The sequence below is a fragment of the Phocoena sinus genome, chromosome 14 (genome assembly GCF_008692025.1).
Source record: "Phocoena sinus isolate mPhoSin1 chromosome 14, mPhoSin1.pri, whole genome shotgun sequence".
In the NCBI taxonomy this organism is placed as follows: Eukaryota; Metazoa; Chordata; class Mammalia; order Artiodactyla; family Phocoenidae; genus Phocoena; species Phocoena sinus.
Window position 1 is genome coordinate 16,260,255 of NC_045776.1, and position 17,891 is coordinate 16,278,145.

Below are 17,891 nucleotides of genomic sequence, written 5' to 3' on the forward strand. Positions count from 1 at the left end.
AAACAGGTCCAGGGTCAGCTTTGCCAGGATGATGGATCTACAGAGTCAGTTTCCAGGCAGAAGGTACCACGGTGCAAGTGCCACGAAGTGAGACAGCGTGATATCTACAGTCATCACATCACTGGAGGAAATGCAGGCGACTCACAAAGAAACACTGGAATTCCACAGGTTCAAATTTGAGTCATTTCAGAAGCAGTTATCCAGGAGCTCCTTGAGTCAGGATGTTAGAAGAGAGAACAGAACCCGTAAGGGGGAGCTCCCCGAGGCAGAGGCTGTGTTTCAAGCATCTCTGCATCCCCAGTGCCTCCTCCATAGCAGAGGCCAGGAAAATGAGGCAACAGCTGAGGGAGTGGAGCGCGGTGGGGGAGATGGGGAAGGAACACAGGCAAATGGGGGTGGTCTGAGCTGCAGCTTTCCCCAATGAGGAAGCCAAGAAATGGCGACGGGAACAAAAACACCCCCAAAATAGTGAAGGCACAAACTTAGGAGAAAACTGGTAAAATTTACACCAGAGAGGTGAAATCAGAAAGTAAAACAGAAGACATAGTATTAAAGTATCTGGGGAGAGATGTCAGTAGAAAATATAATATTGTATTTTAAAACACTGCCTGTAAAAAGCCTTATAGGGTTTCTCAGTTTTGTCAGAATCTTAACGGGTTTCCTAGTAAGAATTTTAATCTGAAAATTACACTTGGTCTTAATATGTCAAATATTATAAATTATATTTTTGTTGTACATATCATCATTAAAACTGTATTTCTGAATGTAAAGGGACTGGAACATTTTTCGAATTAGGATCTAGGTTTTATTAAATAGGATAGCCATAACTGATTGCATAGGCTTCTCCACATTTTTTCACTAGTTCCTGAATTATTTTATACCTCATAAAAATCGTTTCTATTTTTTAATGTATTACATAAGAAATTACCTTCAGGTGATTTGATATGTAATACTAAGTTAATCTTCACTTACCATGTCTGTTAAAAAGAAAATTCAGATTGAAGATCCAGGTGGATCAAAGTGCAGTGAGAAAAGGAAGGTCATATTTTTAGTATACACGTAACAGTAAGAAACGAGTTGTTCTCAGTGAAGTAATTTGGGTAACTTACAAATGACTAAAACGGCATTTTTGGAAGATATGTACTCACAGGTTTCTTTAATTTCTTCCTAAAGTAGTCATATTTCTGCTTAAATTCTCTGGAGTAAGGAACAGCCTGGAAGACAAATGTATAAATATAGATAATATGAACAACATGTTTGAAATTTTATGTGTACTAAGCCAACATTCAGAAAATTTCATGAATCATGAACCTTAAAATCGTCACTCTCCATATAACCACTGAAATTTACATAATGTCTATGTAGCACATGCGAACGTTCTAGAAATGATTAAGGTTAATCAGCACTGAATAGGGCTTTCACCCCTGAAAACAACAATACAGATATTCAAGGAATCATTTAGAGGTATTATACATAAACCGAATAGACTTTCCATGTGACTTCTGTCTGAATATGCATCAGGGTACATTGTAATCTTTTTATAGGTTGTAGTTTAGGTAAGTTATTGGCTATCATACTTTAACACACAACTCCAAATGACCTACACTGTTGTTCAGAAAAGACTAATTGTGCTTTAAAAATCTTTGGGAGATGAATAGCCAAAGCAATCTTGAGAAGGAGAAACGGAGCTGGAGGAATCAGGCTCCTACACTTGAGACTATATTACAAAGCTACAGTAATCAAGACAGTAAGGTACTGGCACAAAAACAGAAATACAGATCAATGGAACAGGATAGAAAGCCCAGAGATAAACCCACACACATATGGTCACCTTTGATAAAGGAGGTAAGAATATATAATAGCGAAAAGACAGCCTCTTCAACAAGTGGTGCTGGGAAAACTGGACAGCTACATGTAAAAGAATGAAATTGGAACACTCCCTAACACCATACACAAAAATAAACTCAAAATGGATTAAAGACCTAAATGTAAGGCCAGACACTATAAAACTCTTAGAGGAAAACATAGGCAGAATACTGTATGACATAAATCACAGCAAGATCCTTTTTGACCTACCTCCTAGAGAAATGGAAATAAAAACAAAAATAAACAAATGGGACCTACTGAAACTTAAAAGCTTTTGCACAGCAAAGGAAACCAAATAAAACGAAAAGACAACCCTCAGAATACGAGAAAATATTTGCAAATGAAGCAACTGTCAAAGGATTAATCTCCAAAATTTATAAGCAGCTCACGCAGCTCAATATCAAAAAAACAACCCAATCCAAAAATAGGCAGAAGACCTAACTAGACATTGCTCCACAGAAGATATACAGATTGCCAACAAACACATGAAAGGATGCTCAACATCACTAATCACTAGAGAAATGCAAATCAAAACTGCAATGAGGTATCACCTCACACCAGTCAGAATGGCCATCATCAAAAAATCTACAAACAATAAATGCTGGAGAGGGTGTGGAGAAAAGGGAACCCTCTTTCACTGTTGGCGGGAATGTAAATTGATACAGCCACTATGGAGAACAGTATGGAGGTTCCTTAAAAAACTAAAAATAGAACTACCATATGACCCAGCAATCCCACTACTGGGCATATACCCTGAGAAAACCGTAATTCAAAAAGACACATGCACCCCAATGTTCACTGCAGTACTATTTACAATAGCCAGGACACGGAAGCAACCTAAGTGTCCATCGACAGATGAATGGATAAAGATGTGGCACATATATACAATGGAATATTACTCAGCCATAAAAAGAAACGAAACTGAGTTATTTGTAGTGAGGTGGATGGACCTAGAGTCTGTCATACAGAGTGAAGTCAGAAAAAGAAAAAATACCGTACTGTAACACATATATATGGAATCTAAAAAAAAAAAATCAAAATTGGTTCTGAAGAACCTAGGGGCAGGACAGGAATAAGGACGCAGACATAGAGAATGGATTTGAGGACACGGGGAGGGGGAAGGGTAAACTGGGACAAAGTGAGAGAGTGGCATGGACATGTATACACTACCAAATGTAAAACAGATAGCTGGTGGGAAGCAGCCGCATAGCACAGGGAGATCAGCTCAGTGCTTTGTGACCACCTAGAGGGGTGGGATAGGGAGGGTGGGAGGGAGACGCAAAAGGGAGGGGATATGGGATATGTGTATACATATAGCTGATTCACTTTGTTATACAGCAGAAACTAACACAACATTGTAAAGAAATTATACTCCCATAAATATGTTAAAAAAAATCTTTGGGAGAAAAGTAACAAGCAGAAAGGCAAGCGAACTGATACACTTGTCAAGGAAAAAAACTGGGTAAACAGCATGTTGGAAACGTCCTCATTTTAGGAGTTGACTATTTAGAGGTCGTGGGCAAGGATTTCTTTAAATCTGGAATGCTGTATCTATGGAGCAGAGTGATGATACCACAGGAGTGAGCTCAGTAGCTGAGCTAACGTTATTCATAAGTTCTGGAATCTCTTCAGACAAAGTAATTACATTTTTATAGTCATTTAAATATTCGGTACTTGCTATGATGTCAAGTAGCTTACAGTATCCGAGAGTCGGAGCTGTGACTTCAGGCGATGGAAAAGGCTTACAATTTTTTTATGAAGCAGAAAGGATTGCTTATGCACACACCTGGATGTAACTGTGACAGCCTCACAGTCAGAACAACTCGTTGCTTTTTAGCGCACAGTGTGAATTTGGGCAAGAATACTTCTGCTGATATCATTTTGTGCTATATTAATAAAATACTGATCCTTTGCAAAGTGTCTCCAGACTCGAAACCTTACACCTTCACCATGCTTACTCCTGACAGGAAAGAGGAGAAATGAAGAACAAAAGCTTCCTCCCTTCATACTGTTTTAAGACTTGGTCATACAACAAATAATAAGTAAGGCAAAACAAAAACATGTTACAGGGAGGGAGACGCAAGAGGGAAGAGATATGGGAACATATGTATATGTATAACTGATTCACTTTGTTATAAAGCAGAAACTAACACACCATTGTAAAGCAATTATACCCCAAAAAAGATGTTAAAAAAAAAAAGTTACTACTCTCATAGAAAACAATGATCATGTCAGTATTTTGCTTTGTAATTCAAGAGCAAAAGACAACATATTTAAGTGTCTTAAGAACATTCTAAAGACAATACTACCTACGGTCTGTTCTTAGTTTTTAATTTTTAAGCCAGTCTTCATGTGCCTCTTCACTGAACATTAGATTTGACTACATATCGTATTTATTCTGGGCAGTGTTTAGTCTGATGAAACACTGTAAGAATTCTGATTCCAGAAAAGGTAGACATTTTATCACTATCTGGACAACCACCAACCTAAGGAAAAGGATACAATGGTCTGACATAAGCCAATAAAGGCATTATCATGCTTTTTGCTCTGTAGCTTTTTTAGAAGCTATTGTGAGCAACAGGCAATAAGAAATAAATGAATACATAGTGGTAAATGCTAGGTGGAAAAATGATAGAGTTCCTCAGTGGTTGTTTTACATGAGATGGCTGGGGAAGGCAGCTGAGAAAGGGAAATCTGAGCAGAAACCAGAATGACAGGAGGGAACAAACCACGACAGGAACAGTGAGTTCTCAAAAGAGGAAAAGTATTTGATGTTCTTAGCTATGATTAACTGTAACAGAAGAAAATTAAGCTGAAAAAAAAAAAAAGGTTTCCTTTTATTATCTCATGCCAGCTTCAGAAGACATGACTTCCAGGGCAGACTCTACTGCCAGCTAGCTCTGTGATATAACTTCTCCACTCCGGAATTCCTTCACAGTTAAGCAGAAAGACTTGACTAGTCAAATTTTAAGGCTCTTCCCTTTCCAAAAATCTGTGATTCCCAGCAATTACTTTTTGTTTTTATTTCCCTGCCTGAAAACGTTGAAAGAAGGGTTAAACATTCATCACTGTGAATGCAAGTTCAACTGTCTTAAATGACAAGTTTCCCAAAGAATATATTTCAAAGTGTTGCCCCCCGCCCACGGGATCTCTGCCTTTGTCCGCGTGTAACCTGGTGGGTGCTGACTAGATGTCGGTGGAAATCAGTACTGAGATATTTCTGGTCTTTCTTCTGGGGAATGATGCGTGAAAGTTCAGAAATACCCCTCCTCCTCCAATACTCATCTTTTCTCTCTAGGGATCGTTCTTATGATGGCCTAAGAAGAGTAGGTTTTTATATTCTTCTCCTTTAAAGATTCCAACAACATACCAGGATAAAGACATCCATACGTTGCAGCCTCTGAAGAGAATTACATTTCTGCATTGGACAGGCCAAATTATTTATTCTCTCTTGAAAATCTGGCATTTTATTTTCTTACATGCAATATAATGTGTAAGATAAGCTATTTAAAGAATTAACATATCTGTTGACTAAAGTTGCTCTCTATTAAATATGCTTTCTTTTTTGAACAAAATGAAAACCTGACATTGTGTAAGTGGGGTCTAAAGGTTTTCATGCCATTATTGTCCATTACGGACACTGGAGCTCCTTGCAGAGAAGGGCTCAGGCCTGACACGGAGACATCGGTAAAGCCAGCACATCTGGGGCTCTGGCCTGGATTCTGACATGTGCCAAACTTTTGGCAATTAGCTTTCTGAGCTGCTGACAAATTGGGAATCCCAACTTCTTCCCCACCATACTGAGAGGATTGCTGTGAGTTTCAAAGCAGTTGATTATAAAGTTCTTGAATAAGTACAAAGTGTTACACAAGCATGAGATAGTGTTCTTGAGTAGCAACTACAAATAGCACTTCACGTTTTTAATGCTTTTAATGGTGATGCTTGTCACACAGACAGCATACTGACTCACAGTAATGCCACAGGAGGGTCCCCTCTCCCCTAATATGTAGGTACTTTTAAAACTTGGGAAAAAAACTCTAGGTACCAGATATGCAGAAAGACAAAATTAAAGAAGTGGGCTTTGGACCTAGACTTGGGGCTTGGGCTTGGGTTTTTAATCCTCACATGGGGACATAGAGCACGGCCTACAGTCTGTAATGACCAGGGGAGTCAGACAGAGTTCCCTGCCTAAGACCTACATCTGGACAGGGTTCAAGAAAATTCTACTCACAGGCCTGGGAGAGTTGCAAGGAAGCTTCCCTTCTATCCAGGATGGTAACCGGAAGAAAAACAAACAAAAAAACCAGACCTCTAATAAATTCAGACTCCCAAGCCTACACCAACGTAGGTAGGAGGTCCATAGTTATAGTAACTAAGGGGGCATAAACCCAAGCTAAGAAGTTAACAGTAAATACAAGTCAGGATGTATAAAAGCCCCATAAAGAAAAAAAATGAAGATGAGCACACACACACTTAAAAACACAAAATTATAAACTGAACTAGGCAATCAACTACCACCGAGGAGAGTCTACAGACATAACAAGTGGGAGATTTAATGCCCCTAGAAGCAGAGATAATAAAATAATCTAGAAGAGGCACTGGAACAAATATTTTAAGAATGATTAAAAAGCTGTAAGTACGAATAGAAAAATAAATAAAAGGGAAGAACAGGACCAAATAACAATAACTAAAAAGACCAAGCAAATCGAAAAAGACCAAATAGAACTTTGAGCAATTAAATCCAGTCACTGAAATAACAGACACAATGAACTGATAGAGTAGATTATAAAAAGCTTAAAAGATAATTAACTGGAAGAGCTGAGCCCACAATACAGCAATGAGAAAGAAGATCGGAAAGCTAAAAGATAAGGGAGACAGAATGTAAAACTGAATCAAATACCCAATAGGAATTACTGATGCAGATAATAAAAATGGGAAAGGTACAGTAAGTGAAGGAATAACTGCAGGGAATTTTCCTGAATAAAGGCGAGACACCATCCCCATGTGGAAGAGTCACAATGAATCCAGAGCGGAATAAATAAAAAGAGATCCACACTTAGATTCATGAGAGTAAAACTGTAGAAAATCAAAGACACAGAGAAAAATTCAAAATCACCAGAGAAGAGAGATTTACTCACCAAAAAAATGACAATTAGAGTGACAACGAACTTCTCATCATCAGTAATGGAGGCCGGAAGAGACAAAAAAAAAAGTCTCCAAAGTACTGAAGGAAAGAAATTGTTGACTAAGGATTCTATAATCAGCTAAACTATCATTTAACAGAGAGGTAGGTAAGCCCCCCTCTCTCAGACCCTCACTGAAATTGTCACCAGAGAAGAGGTTCTCAAACTTGAGTCAGTGTCAGAATCCCTGGGAGCGTATGTTAAAACACAGACCGCAGGGCCCACAACCAAAGTTGCTGCTTTTCAGTAGGTCTGGGTTGGGAGACCCAAATTTACATTTCTAGTAAGCTTCTGAATGATGCTGTTGATCTATAGGCCACACTTTGAGAACCATGAACTAGAGATTAAACTTTATTAAGGAGAAAACTTAACCTGGAAAAAAGTAGATGCAAGAACCAATGGTGGGGACGTGGAAGCAACCGAAGTGTCCATCGACAGATGAATGGATAAAGAAGATGTGGCACATATATACAACGGAATATTACTCAGCCATGAAAAGAAACGAAATTGCGTTATTTGTAGTGAGGTGATGGACCTAGAGACTGTCATACAGAGTGAAGTAAGTCAGAAAGAGAAAAACAAATACCGTATGCTAACACATACATATGGAATCTAAGAAAAAAATGGGTTCTGAAGAACCTAGGGGCAGGACAGGAATAAAGACGCAGACGTAGAGAATGCACTTGAGGACACGGGGAGGGAGAAGGGTTAGCTGGGACGAAGTGAGAGAGTGGCATGGACATATATACACTACCAAATGTAAAATAGATAGCTAGTGGGAAGCAGCCACATAGCACAGGGAGATCAGCTCGGTGCTTTGTGACCACCTAGAGGGGTGGGATAGGGAGGGTGGGAGGGAGACAGAAGAGGGAGGAGATATGGGGATATATGTATATGTACAGCTGATTCACTCTGTTATACAGCAGAAACTAACACACCATTGCAAAGCAATTATACTCCAATAAAGATATTAGAAAAAAAAGAACAATGGTGGGCAAAGGAATTTGTTTACATATAAGTAAATTAAACAAGCATTGACTGTTGAAAAAAAGAGAAAATATTAATGATTATTTGGCAAGTTTAAAGACAAGGTAGTTTTTAAATTCCACTGAACAATGGAAAGTAGGAGTGGGAAGAACAGCACTGAAGTTCCCCAAAGTCATATATTATCCAGGAGAAGAGTAGAGAGTGATTAATTTTGACAACGGTCAAGTATATTGGTTAAAAATTTTAATGTGAGCACCAAAAGAACAGAAATAGAAAATACAACGTCCAAGCAAGTATAGCAAATGAAAGAAAATAAAGAGTACTCTATCAGTCCAAAAGAAGGCAAGAAAAAAGATAAAACAGAGATAGTTAAAGGACAGGAAAGATATACTAGGCAAGTACTAGTGAAGAGAAAGTGAACATAATGACTGACAAAGCCACAGTCACCATGGGAGATGCTGACCCAGCTGACTCGGTTAGATAAAGAAAAGCCAGGAAAAATGTTGTCATGGAAATGGAAAATTTGAACACCATAGGCCTGATGTAACAGACATATATAAAGAACTCTATACCCAGCAAAGACAGAATACACATTCTTTTCAAACACAAAAAGAACATTAACAAAAAATGGCCAAGCCTCCAAAGACGTTTCAAATGTCTGATAATATTCCATAGACAATGTTATATGACCACAATGCGATAAAATCAGAAATCAGTAAGAAACAGGTAAAAACCCTCTCACACTCTCAGAAACTAAAAAGCATATTCTAAATAATTTATAAGTTAAGGACAGAAAGAAACCATTATGGAAATTACCAAAAATTTAGAACTGAATTAAAACGAAGATTTAACAGATTACATCTACACTAAGGTAAACAGATTACATCTACACTAAGGTAATAATTACCTAAATACACATGCTCTTATTGAAAGAAATACTACCAATAATAAAAAAAAAGAGTAAACAAGGCTCTTTTGTTAGTAGAAAACAAAGAATCAGCTTTCTTCAGGGCACATCTACCTGGATTTATGATGCTAAATAATTTTCAATAGTAATTATAAAAACTAACAGTGTTGCATGAAGACATGATCAATAAGCAGTAGAAATATTTGAAAAGGCTTCATCATTGTCAAAAGTCTTCTGTTGCTTGAAAACAGCATCGTTTCTTGAATTTACCTTGTTTCTCATGATGGAGAAGAGAAAATACTACTCTAACTTATTGTGACTGTGAAGGTAACAAAAGGAGCCGTGGTAGTGAAGCAGGTGTTTGTTAAGCTACATGCAGAGGAGCTGACGCCTGTTTTGACCCACGTGGCATTGGGCACTTTGCATCAACCGCTAAGCAAAGCAGCTGGACAAATCCAAATCCAACAAGTAACTAAAGGGATGTCAGGTATCAAGGTGCGTCTGCACTGTCAAGTTTTCAAATGGACCTATAATTCAAAATGTAATTTGAACCAAATCAGATTAAAGCCACAAAATTCGTATTTTAAATATACCTATTGGTGCCTTAGCTCAGCACTTGATATAACAAACACCCCTTCCTTTAGCTCCTCCAGTTATTAAAAGATTCCCCAATTTGCAATCTTCTGCTCATCCCAGTACAGGTCCTGCAATTCCAGAGTCTCTCCTTGAACTCACGTAACCACTGACAAAAGACTCTGGAGTATTCCACAGACTCCTTTCAGGTGTTTGATACCAGGTGTCTGCTGACCAGTGCCAGGGTGTCACTCTTCCTTATGAACACACATAAGGGGACTATGAGAAAGTTAGTGGGTCAGCAGAGATAAGATTCTTAACTGCCAGTTCTGGAGTGCAGCTACCCCCTCACCCAAACCTTTGCAGAGTTTTAGAGCTGGAAGAGATTCCAGATCCAATTTAAATTTGTTAGCATACATATACTACCCTTGGCCTCAAGAAACGTTAAAACTCTACAAATACAGGACAAAGTTTTGCTTCATATAAAAAGGAAGAGAGGTGGGCTTCCCTGCTGGTGCAGTGGTTGGGAGTCCGCCTGCCGATGCAGGGGACGCGGGTTCATGCCCCGGTCTGGGAGGGTCCCACATGCCGCTGAGCGGCTGGGCCCGTAAGCCATGGCCGCTGAGCCTGCGCTCCACAACGGGAGAGGCCACAACAGTGAGAGGCCCACGTACCCGCAAAAAAAAAAAAAAAAAAAAAAAAAAAAAGGAAGAGAGGACATTTTGTTTGTTATACTTTTAATCTACCCTTTTATAAAAGACAAAAGAGAATGTTTAGTTTGGTTACCACTAGCAAACCATTTTCTTTTCCTTTATATTGAAAGCCCTGTGAAAAGGCAAATGTAGCTGTACCTCACCCAGAAATTCCGGGAAGGAGGAGACGGAGTAAAGCTAAATTCCTCACGGACACCAGTCAGGCCCTTGGCATCAAGGTAAGCAGGAATATACAAGAAATGTGTGTTTAGATGAAACCAAAATATTATACTGAAGAGTCAGAACTTGAGAATACTAACCGGACCAGTAATAGCTGGATTCTGCAGTCTTGGGTCTTCCCACTGAGTAATTTTGCTATCTGGAAATATTTAAAAACAAACACAAAAGCCGGCTTATTAGTTCAATCTATTTCATGTCCAAAATGTTTTAGAAAGAATTATTTCTGGATTTTCCAAAAGTTCCCCCAGTTCCTCATTCTGACTCCCAAGGATAAATAACTTAGTATCTCAGGGTTAGAAGAGAACTATACTCTGTAAGGCAGTCTGCACCACAGCCCCCCATACTGTTTAGTTAAAAACAATCAAAAATGCACAACTAAAGTAAAACCATCTATTCACACTGTTTTGGGCAAGCAATCTGCTGAAATTTCAATTATAAACCCCTGTACCTTCAAGGATTTATAACTTGAGGTTGACTTTCATTTAATTAAAGAAAAGCATAAAAGATTTTAGTTCCCCAAAAGTTAACACACACACATGATTTTTTTCTCATTTCAAATACTCTTTCCTTTGCTTCTGGTGTTGCAAACGGCTTTCAATTAAAAAGCTTAAGTTGAACAAATGAATAATCCATGACATGTGTCACTCATATGCACACAAAAATCAAAACAGCTAAGGCAGTCCAAAAAGTGAGAACTAGATACCACAGAGGAGGATTCCAGAGAAAAGTTTCCCTTTTGGTCAGGCTGGTGAGAAGTGGTTCTTTCTTCCAAATGAGTCAACGTCAATAAGATTAGTAAATGGCACCTATACCACTGCTTCAATGGTGTAGGTGGAAACACACATTAGCTACCTGGATCACTTGGGATTTGTGACCGTGCCTTAATTGAAAAGACTTTACGCTACTGTGTGTATATATGGGGGGGGGGGGCGCAGGAATGAACTCACGCGAAAGATATGGGGAGGGTAGACGGGGAAGAATAGGTTTCTCTCTGGAGTGTTAGGAAATCTAAGTTGGTTTGTAAAGAAGGAAATGATCTGTTTGAGAAGAACAGTCTGTTTTTTTCTGGTATACTTCGTAAGTGGACTGATAAGAATAACTAATAAATTTGGTTTTAATGACTATCCCAGGAATTTTTCGAAGTCTGGTATGATAATTATTTTAACAAAAGCAGTGGTGAAGTTTTAAAATTAAGCTACCAAAGCACATGACGATTCTAGATCCACGCTGGCAGAAAAGTTACAAGAACTGTTTCAACTGTTTCAGAGAACGCTGATGGATGAAGCAAAAGGTATTTTTGGGTCCCTTACTTTGAAGACAGAGGTTTTTGGAAATTAAGAGCTGTTGCTGTGATGCAAAACAGGAGAAAAGGAAATAAAAGAAAAAGAATATAGCTGAGTAAAAACTGCCTTAGACTATATATAGACTGGGTACCATCATCAAACCAGAAAATAAATTACCTACTACCTCCATATGATGGCCCCCACATCTGTCCAAACCAGAACCTCGAGCTCCATCCTTGACACCTGCACCTGGATTTCCCCTGGGAAACACCTCAAACCCTACTCTGTCAGAATCTGACCCATAATCTTCCACTACCAAAATGGTCCATACAACCCTGCACTCCTCAGCAACAGCACCACAGGCCATCCGTCCACTGTTCAAGACGGCACCTGCCATACCTTCCATCCTCGCTTACCTTTCACTCCGGTGGTCACCACCTGTCCCCACCTCTCTGAAAAGGCTTCTTTCCCGAGCGCTCATCTTCTCCCTGGACTACTCTCTAGGTCTCCCTGGCCTCAGTCTCACTCACCCCCGTTCAAAACTTCCTTTGAAGCTCTGGCAAGGGGATCTCACCCCCGGGCCGAGGGCCGGCGAGCGAAGCCTCACCTGCGGCTCCCCAGCGCTCGCAGCACCCCCGAACCACCCCTCCTCCCCCACCCCCATCCGTGGGAAAACTGTCTTCCACAAGGCAGGACCCTGGTGCCAAAAAGGCTGGGGACGGCTGCTCTAGAGCACAAACCTGACCGCGTCAGACTCCCTTCTGCACCATCCCTTAGGCGCTCCCGCCTGGCTGCGGAAGGGACCCGAGTCCCCGTACCAGCAGACTCCCTTTGGCCGTTTGCAACCCCACTGCGCTCCTCTGAACATGGTGTCACCTGCACAGCTTCACACACCTGCGCACGCTTTCTCCCTCCTAGAATTGCTCTTTGCTGGGCGTGCCTGGCTAAACCTCACTCATTATTTGGGATCCACCTGAAAAGTTCTACAAGGCTCTTTTGCAGCCTTCTTCCACTGCTGGAGCCCAGACACTCAGCAAGTATTTCTACGTAACAACCGGTTCACTCCCCTAAGACAACACTTAAATACCTCCTGGCACTCCCTACTAGAACCTAAGCCCCTTGAGGACCAGAAACTGTGTGCTGTTCATCTCCACAGCCCCCTCTCCACCACTTAACACATTTCCCAGCATGTAGCAGGAGCCTGACTTTTTAAATGACCAAATGAAGCTGATGGCGAAAACAGATTCTTTTTAAAACAGTCTAGGCTTTCAGAACCACATATGGGTCTTGTATGATTACGATAATGATCAGTTTTGCACTTAAGAATTATCGACATATGACTGTCGGTGGCCAGTTACCCATTTTGTCCTAAAACTTTTGAATCTAAACTTGCTTTTTGTCTTTGAGACACAATATTTCAAATAAAGGGGCGGGAATGAAGTAGAAGAATAAAAAACTCAGTCCATTTAGCTACTATTAACAGGTCTGGTAAGACTGCTGGCAGGAAAGATTAAAACAGGATCTTACAGCATCCCTGGAATTTTATTTTCTAGCTCTGTATATAAACTGCCTGTGGCCAAGTACTCAGTGGCTGGGCATATCGGGTCTTTAAGAAGAACTACGCTATTCCTAAGGGAGGTAGGGATTCAGTTCAAGACCTTCCCACACCCTCTGACACCATGCTTGAGACATAGGAGCTTTCTGATAAATGTCAATCAAATGAATCTAGAAGTCTAAAGAGCAGATTAGTATTGAGCATTCATGCTCTTCTGAAAGTAAATCTTTAACATTTTTAACCTTGAAAATGTCTCACTTCTCAAGAATTTTTGAAGCAGAAAATAAAAAAAAACCTAATGAATTAGGAGACAAGCGCACTGCTGCCTTTTATATTCAGTGTGCAGTCACGTGCCCCAGTGAAGTGGAAGACGGATGACTGAGCACCTTACAAGTTGGCTGCTCTCACGGTCAAATGGTGTAGTAGGGATGGCCTGGCTTCTGTCCTGCAGGCAGCAGGAGAGCAAAATGAGATGCTGAATTTTGCCAGAAATAAGATTCGGGAAAAACGTTTAGAAGCAGAGACTCGTTCGGAAGGTAAGGAAATTCCAGGTAATGAAACCCATTTTGGAGTGGGTTTGAGTACCTGATACAGCGCCTTAAAAAAGATAGATATGCTTCATTTTTCACAGACTGGAATTTGTTTTTTTAAAAAAGGCATATGAATTGAACTCTGTTTCATTGATATGTACACCGCTCTATTGCTTTCCACTGAATAAACCTTGATGAATTAGGGAGACCTGGCAGAAATGTTACATTGTCAGCTAATGAGGCTCTCCTAAACAGACCTTTTTCTTACACAGTCTTTGGTTATTTAATTTACACTGTATTTGGTTAAGAGAACTTTTCAGTATAGTTGAGCAAAGGCAAATGTTAATCTCCACGTAAAGGATCATAAATCTCACACTGGCATCGCTCAAATCAACAAGGCTCTGTACGTGGTCTATATCCTATCGTTTGATTCCCAGGAGTGAAGAGGGGGAGCCTCCCAAGTGCTGTGTGGTCTGGAAAAGAGGAATGGGGGATGTCTGAGATGAGCTTGGAGGGACTGATTAGGAATAAGGGAAACACCCAGGCATTTAGCAAGGAACCGCCCTTTCCCATCGCCTGGAAAACAGGAGCTGGGCAGGCCTGAGGCTGGAGGCACGGCTGCTGTTGCCTCTTAAGGCAGGTTCTCTCCACTTTCCAACCAAGGGCATCAACTTCCTAACACAACACCAGCTCCACTGGCCCTCCGTGAATGGACTCCCAGTCACCATTTAACAAGCGTTTACCACATATCACACTAGGTCTACGCACGCCTACAGAAAAACAGTCCATGATTTTTCTAATTTCTAATGTATACTAGGATGGCCCTTTGCAATCGTGTTTTTCTTGTTTCTGGGTCCTTACAGTACATCAAGAACATTTCATAAAGTTCTTTTTCAGGTGGACCTGACATCAGACCACCAGCTGGAACATAGCCACAATGTTGTGTGAAGTACTCTCCGTGTGGCGGACCAAGGCTGTGTTACCGGTCAAGACCTTGCTTTAATAAAATGCTCATTATTACTCGTACCTCTCGTTGAAAACTGAAATTGTAATGCATGAAAAAACTGAAAAGGAAACTTTTGTTTTTAGTGGGAAAAAGGCAGTGTGACTCCTCTTCTGTTTCGGCAACTTCTGCTGAGAAAGAGGATTATAACTAGCACAGGAAGGAAGGAAGTGGGGGCACCCGCATATGGTAAAGCATTCATGGCAGCAGTGCTATGCTCACTGTAAAATTCTGGAACGTAGGCAAGAATCAGCATTTTCACCGGTCGAAGACAAAAACTAGGCCTATGTACTTTGAACTATCTAATTTTAAGCAAGGGTAACCCACACCCCTAAATACACCCAGGACTTCTACTTTGGTTTAATTCTGAATTGTTGGGCTTCTTGCTTACTTCGATTTCTAAAAACCCCTCAATCTCCCGTGCCTGAAAGCGAAGGTGTCTCTACCATGCACTGGTCGCTTAGGAACCCAGGAAGAGGCCCTGAAATGAGAGACAGTGACAGGCCCCACCCACATGAGGACCCCTCGAGGCCACGCTTCCCAGTCAGTTCAGCGACATGCTTAACTAACCAATGCAATCAGTTAAGAAAACGTGAGGCTGGGAAATCCGGTGTAGACTTAACGCTCATGTTTATGAACCAAATGAAAACAAAGATAAATATATTCCACCAGATCACACACGTATGTGAACTTTAAATCTACTCGAAGACTTCTTTGCAATATACATTTTCAGAAGTTTTAAGGGATATACTAATATGATCCCATGGAGAAAATGTCACTTCAACAAGGGGGGAAAAGAAAAAACAACAACACTGGCTAAAAGCAAACCTTTATTAGTTTAACTTTTAGTTGGCGTGAGAAACCACACGTTTATTCATAGGAGCTGGAGCAAATGTCTGCAGCAAATATAATTTCAAGAAAAGAACCGCACATGTATTAGTGTGTTGGGTGCAGGGAAACATGCTGTGAATAGAAAATAAGTCAGAATGGGCATCTTGCCCTGAGACCTCTGAAGGCAGCTTTTAAAAAATGTAGCGGCTGCTTCAAGCACTGCTCATACACAGATTTCTGACATAATCATCGCTTCTAATCTTATTTTCTATTACCAGAGTGTATTTATTAAAAGCGCAGAAGTCAAGGGGTCATCAATCAAAAAAAAATTTTTTAATGAAAAAAAACAGTTAATAGGTCACAAGGTCAAACTGGAATGGGCTACTTTAAAGCAAACTGGGGTGAATGCACAGTACCGTACGAGGGCACTGAGTCTCTGGTACCATCCTCGCCACATAACACCTGGCTGCCTAGATGAACAGTAAAATGACACAGCTTTCACTGTCACATCTGAATTACCCTCATCCTCCCTTCACCTGCAACACCTATGCGTCCATAACAGCACCTACTTACTATGATCAATGTAAAACGTTCGGCCATCCAAGTGAATTCTTTCTTCCCAACCAGGCTGGTATCAGGGGAAGAGAGGAAGAGAAGACAAACATTAGTCAGCAGTTCCAAAATCAAAGGCAAAAGGTAAAGACTCTAGGACACTTTCTTACTCTTCTCCCCTGGGGTACATTTTTACATAAAGAATAAACTAAATAGAAACATTTCAAATGGACTCACTCAAATGACAACACCCAGCAACACACTTTAGCACATGTTCTACAGTCTCAGATGCACTCACTGTATGATGAACAAGAAAAACAGGGGTTATTATTTCAAAAGCTTCAAAGGGAAACTCCACACACTGTGAAAGTTGAGCCTGGGGCTGAATAGCTCATTTAATTAAATGAGTATTTATTGAGTACTAAAGGGAGGATGAAGGGTGATATAAAATGTGAGAGACTGACGCTTTACTCATGTCATCAGGTGGTTGAACAATCGAATACTGAAATCCTCTGCTGTGAACTCTCACTACTCAGGAACCAGACTTGGATAATTTTTCCAAGATCAGGCTGGTACGCTTTCGTGATCTGAACTGTGCCTACTTGTTACCTGAAAGTCAAGAATCCAACAGATCTAGACAACCTGCAGTCTTTCACTTACTAAACTCTCTCTCCAGTCTCTCCCCAGTCTCCTTCCATCTAAACCCCGGAGCCAAATATTTGGAGGGTGTGGGGTATTTGTATAACCTGATGAATGAAGACTGCACCCTAATCTTTCTAGCTTCAAATGTTGCTGTAATATACCATACACCAGGCAACAGAAAGGTTCTTGGAAAACAAACACCAAAAGAATTCCCAGCACCCTTCCATTTCCATCCCACCTTTCTAGCCTGTAAGGGTTTTTAAAAAACTGGGGGTGGGTCAACACGAAAGCATGTGTGAAGGTTCCATTCAAAATCTAACTTGGAGTAAATAGCTTGACTCTCACTCAGGCCCCAAAAGAGAACAAACTAATAAAAAATTAGATTTATAAACAGTCACTGACAAGGGAGAAAAATTTAAAACATCTGCTGGATAAATGACTTATAGAAACCTTCTGTGATTACGTACGCCCTTTACTTCCACTTTTTAAAAAAAATTTTTGTTCCTATGACTAAATCAGCAAGCAATATGGATGGAAATTAGCTGGTTGCGAAGTTACAAAATAAACGTGTGCTGCTTAAACTGTCACCTGTAGAGAATGCCTCGTCCATCATCCTAGTTGCAAGGTCTACCTCTCACTAGCAGTCAGCCATTCAGAAACCTCTTTCAGAAGAGCTAGGTGTGGTGTGAACTGAATGAGCTATCAGTTCAGTCATGTACCCGATTCTATTAAGAAACGACAGACCAAGGGGATTCAAAACGTCTGGAGAAAGAGAAGGTCACAGGGCTTCCCTATCAACACTGGGCCCATGAACGAGTAAACATTTTCAGACTGGTCCGTGTGTCTCCAGTGTACTCACAGGAAGAGGGCCGAGGTCATTGGGGTTTAAAGATGCCTTTGACCGCATATGCACTGGAAATTTCAGGCGTGGGTCTTCCTGCAAGAAAAATGTTAAGAGGCAGATGTTAGGAGTGATCTCTGTGAGCGGTACTTGTCCTCCCCTTCTGGAGGTGTGTGTTCCACAGCAAGCAGGTTGCCTGTGTGTTG

The 17,891-nt window shown here is 40.5% G+C and overlaps 1 protein-coding gene across 8 annotated transcripts in view; it reads right to left on the reverse strand.

Annotated features, from left to right (window-relative positions):
- Positions 1-17,891, reverse strand: part of NEDD4L (NEDD4 like E3 ubiquitin protein ligase) — a 338,971-nt gene that overhangs the window by 34,180 nt on the left and 286,900 nt on the right. For all 8 annotated transcript variants that reach the window (XM_032654296.1, XM_032654293.1, XM_032654292.1 and 5 more), the window contains 4 exons: positions 17,704-17,781; positions 16,224-16,278; positions 10,529-10,587; positions 1,149-1,214 (listed from right to left, as the gene is read on the reverse strand). In XM_032654296.1, coding sequence (XP_032510187.1) covers positions 1,149-1,214; positions 10,529-10,587; positions 16,224-16,278; positions 17,704-17,781 — 258 coding nt within the window. The remainder of the gene's footprint in view (positions 1-1,148; positions 1,215-10,528; positions 10,588-16,223; positions 16,279-17,703; positions 17,782-17,891) is intronic.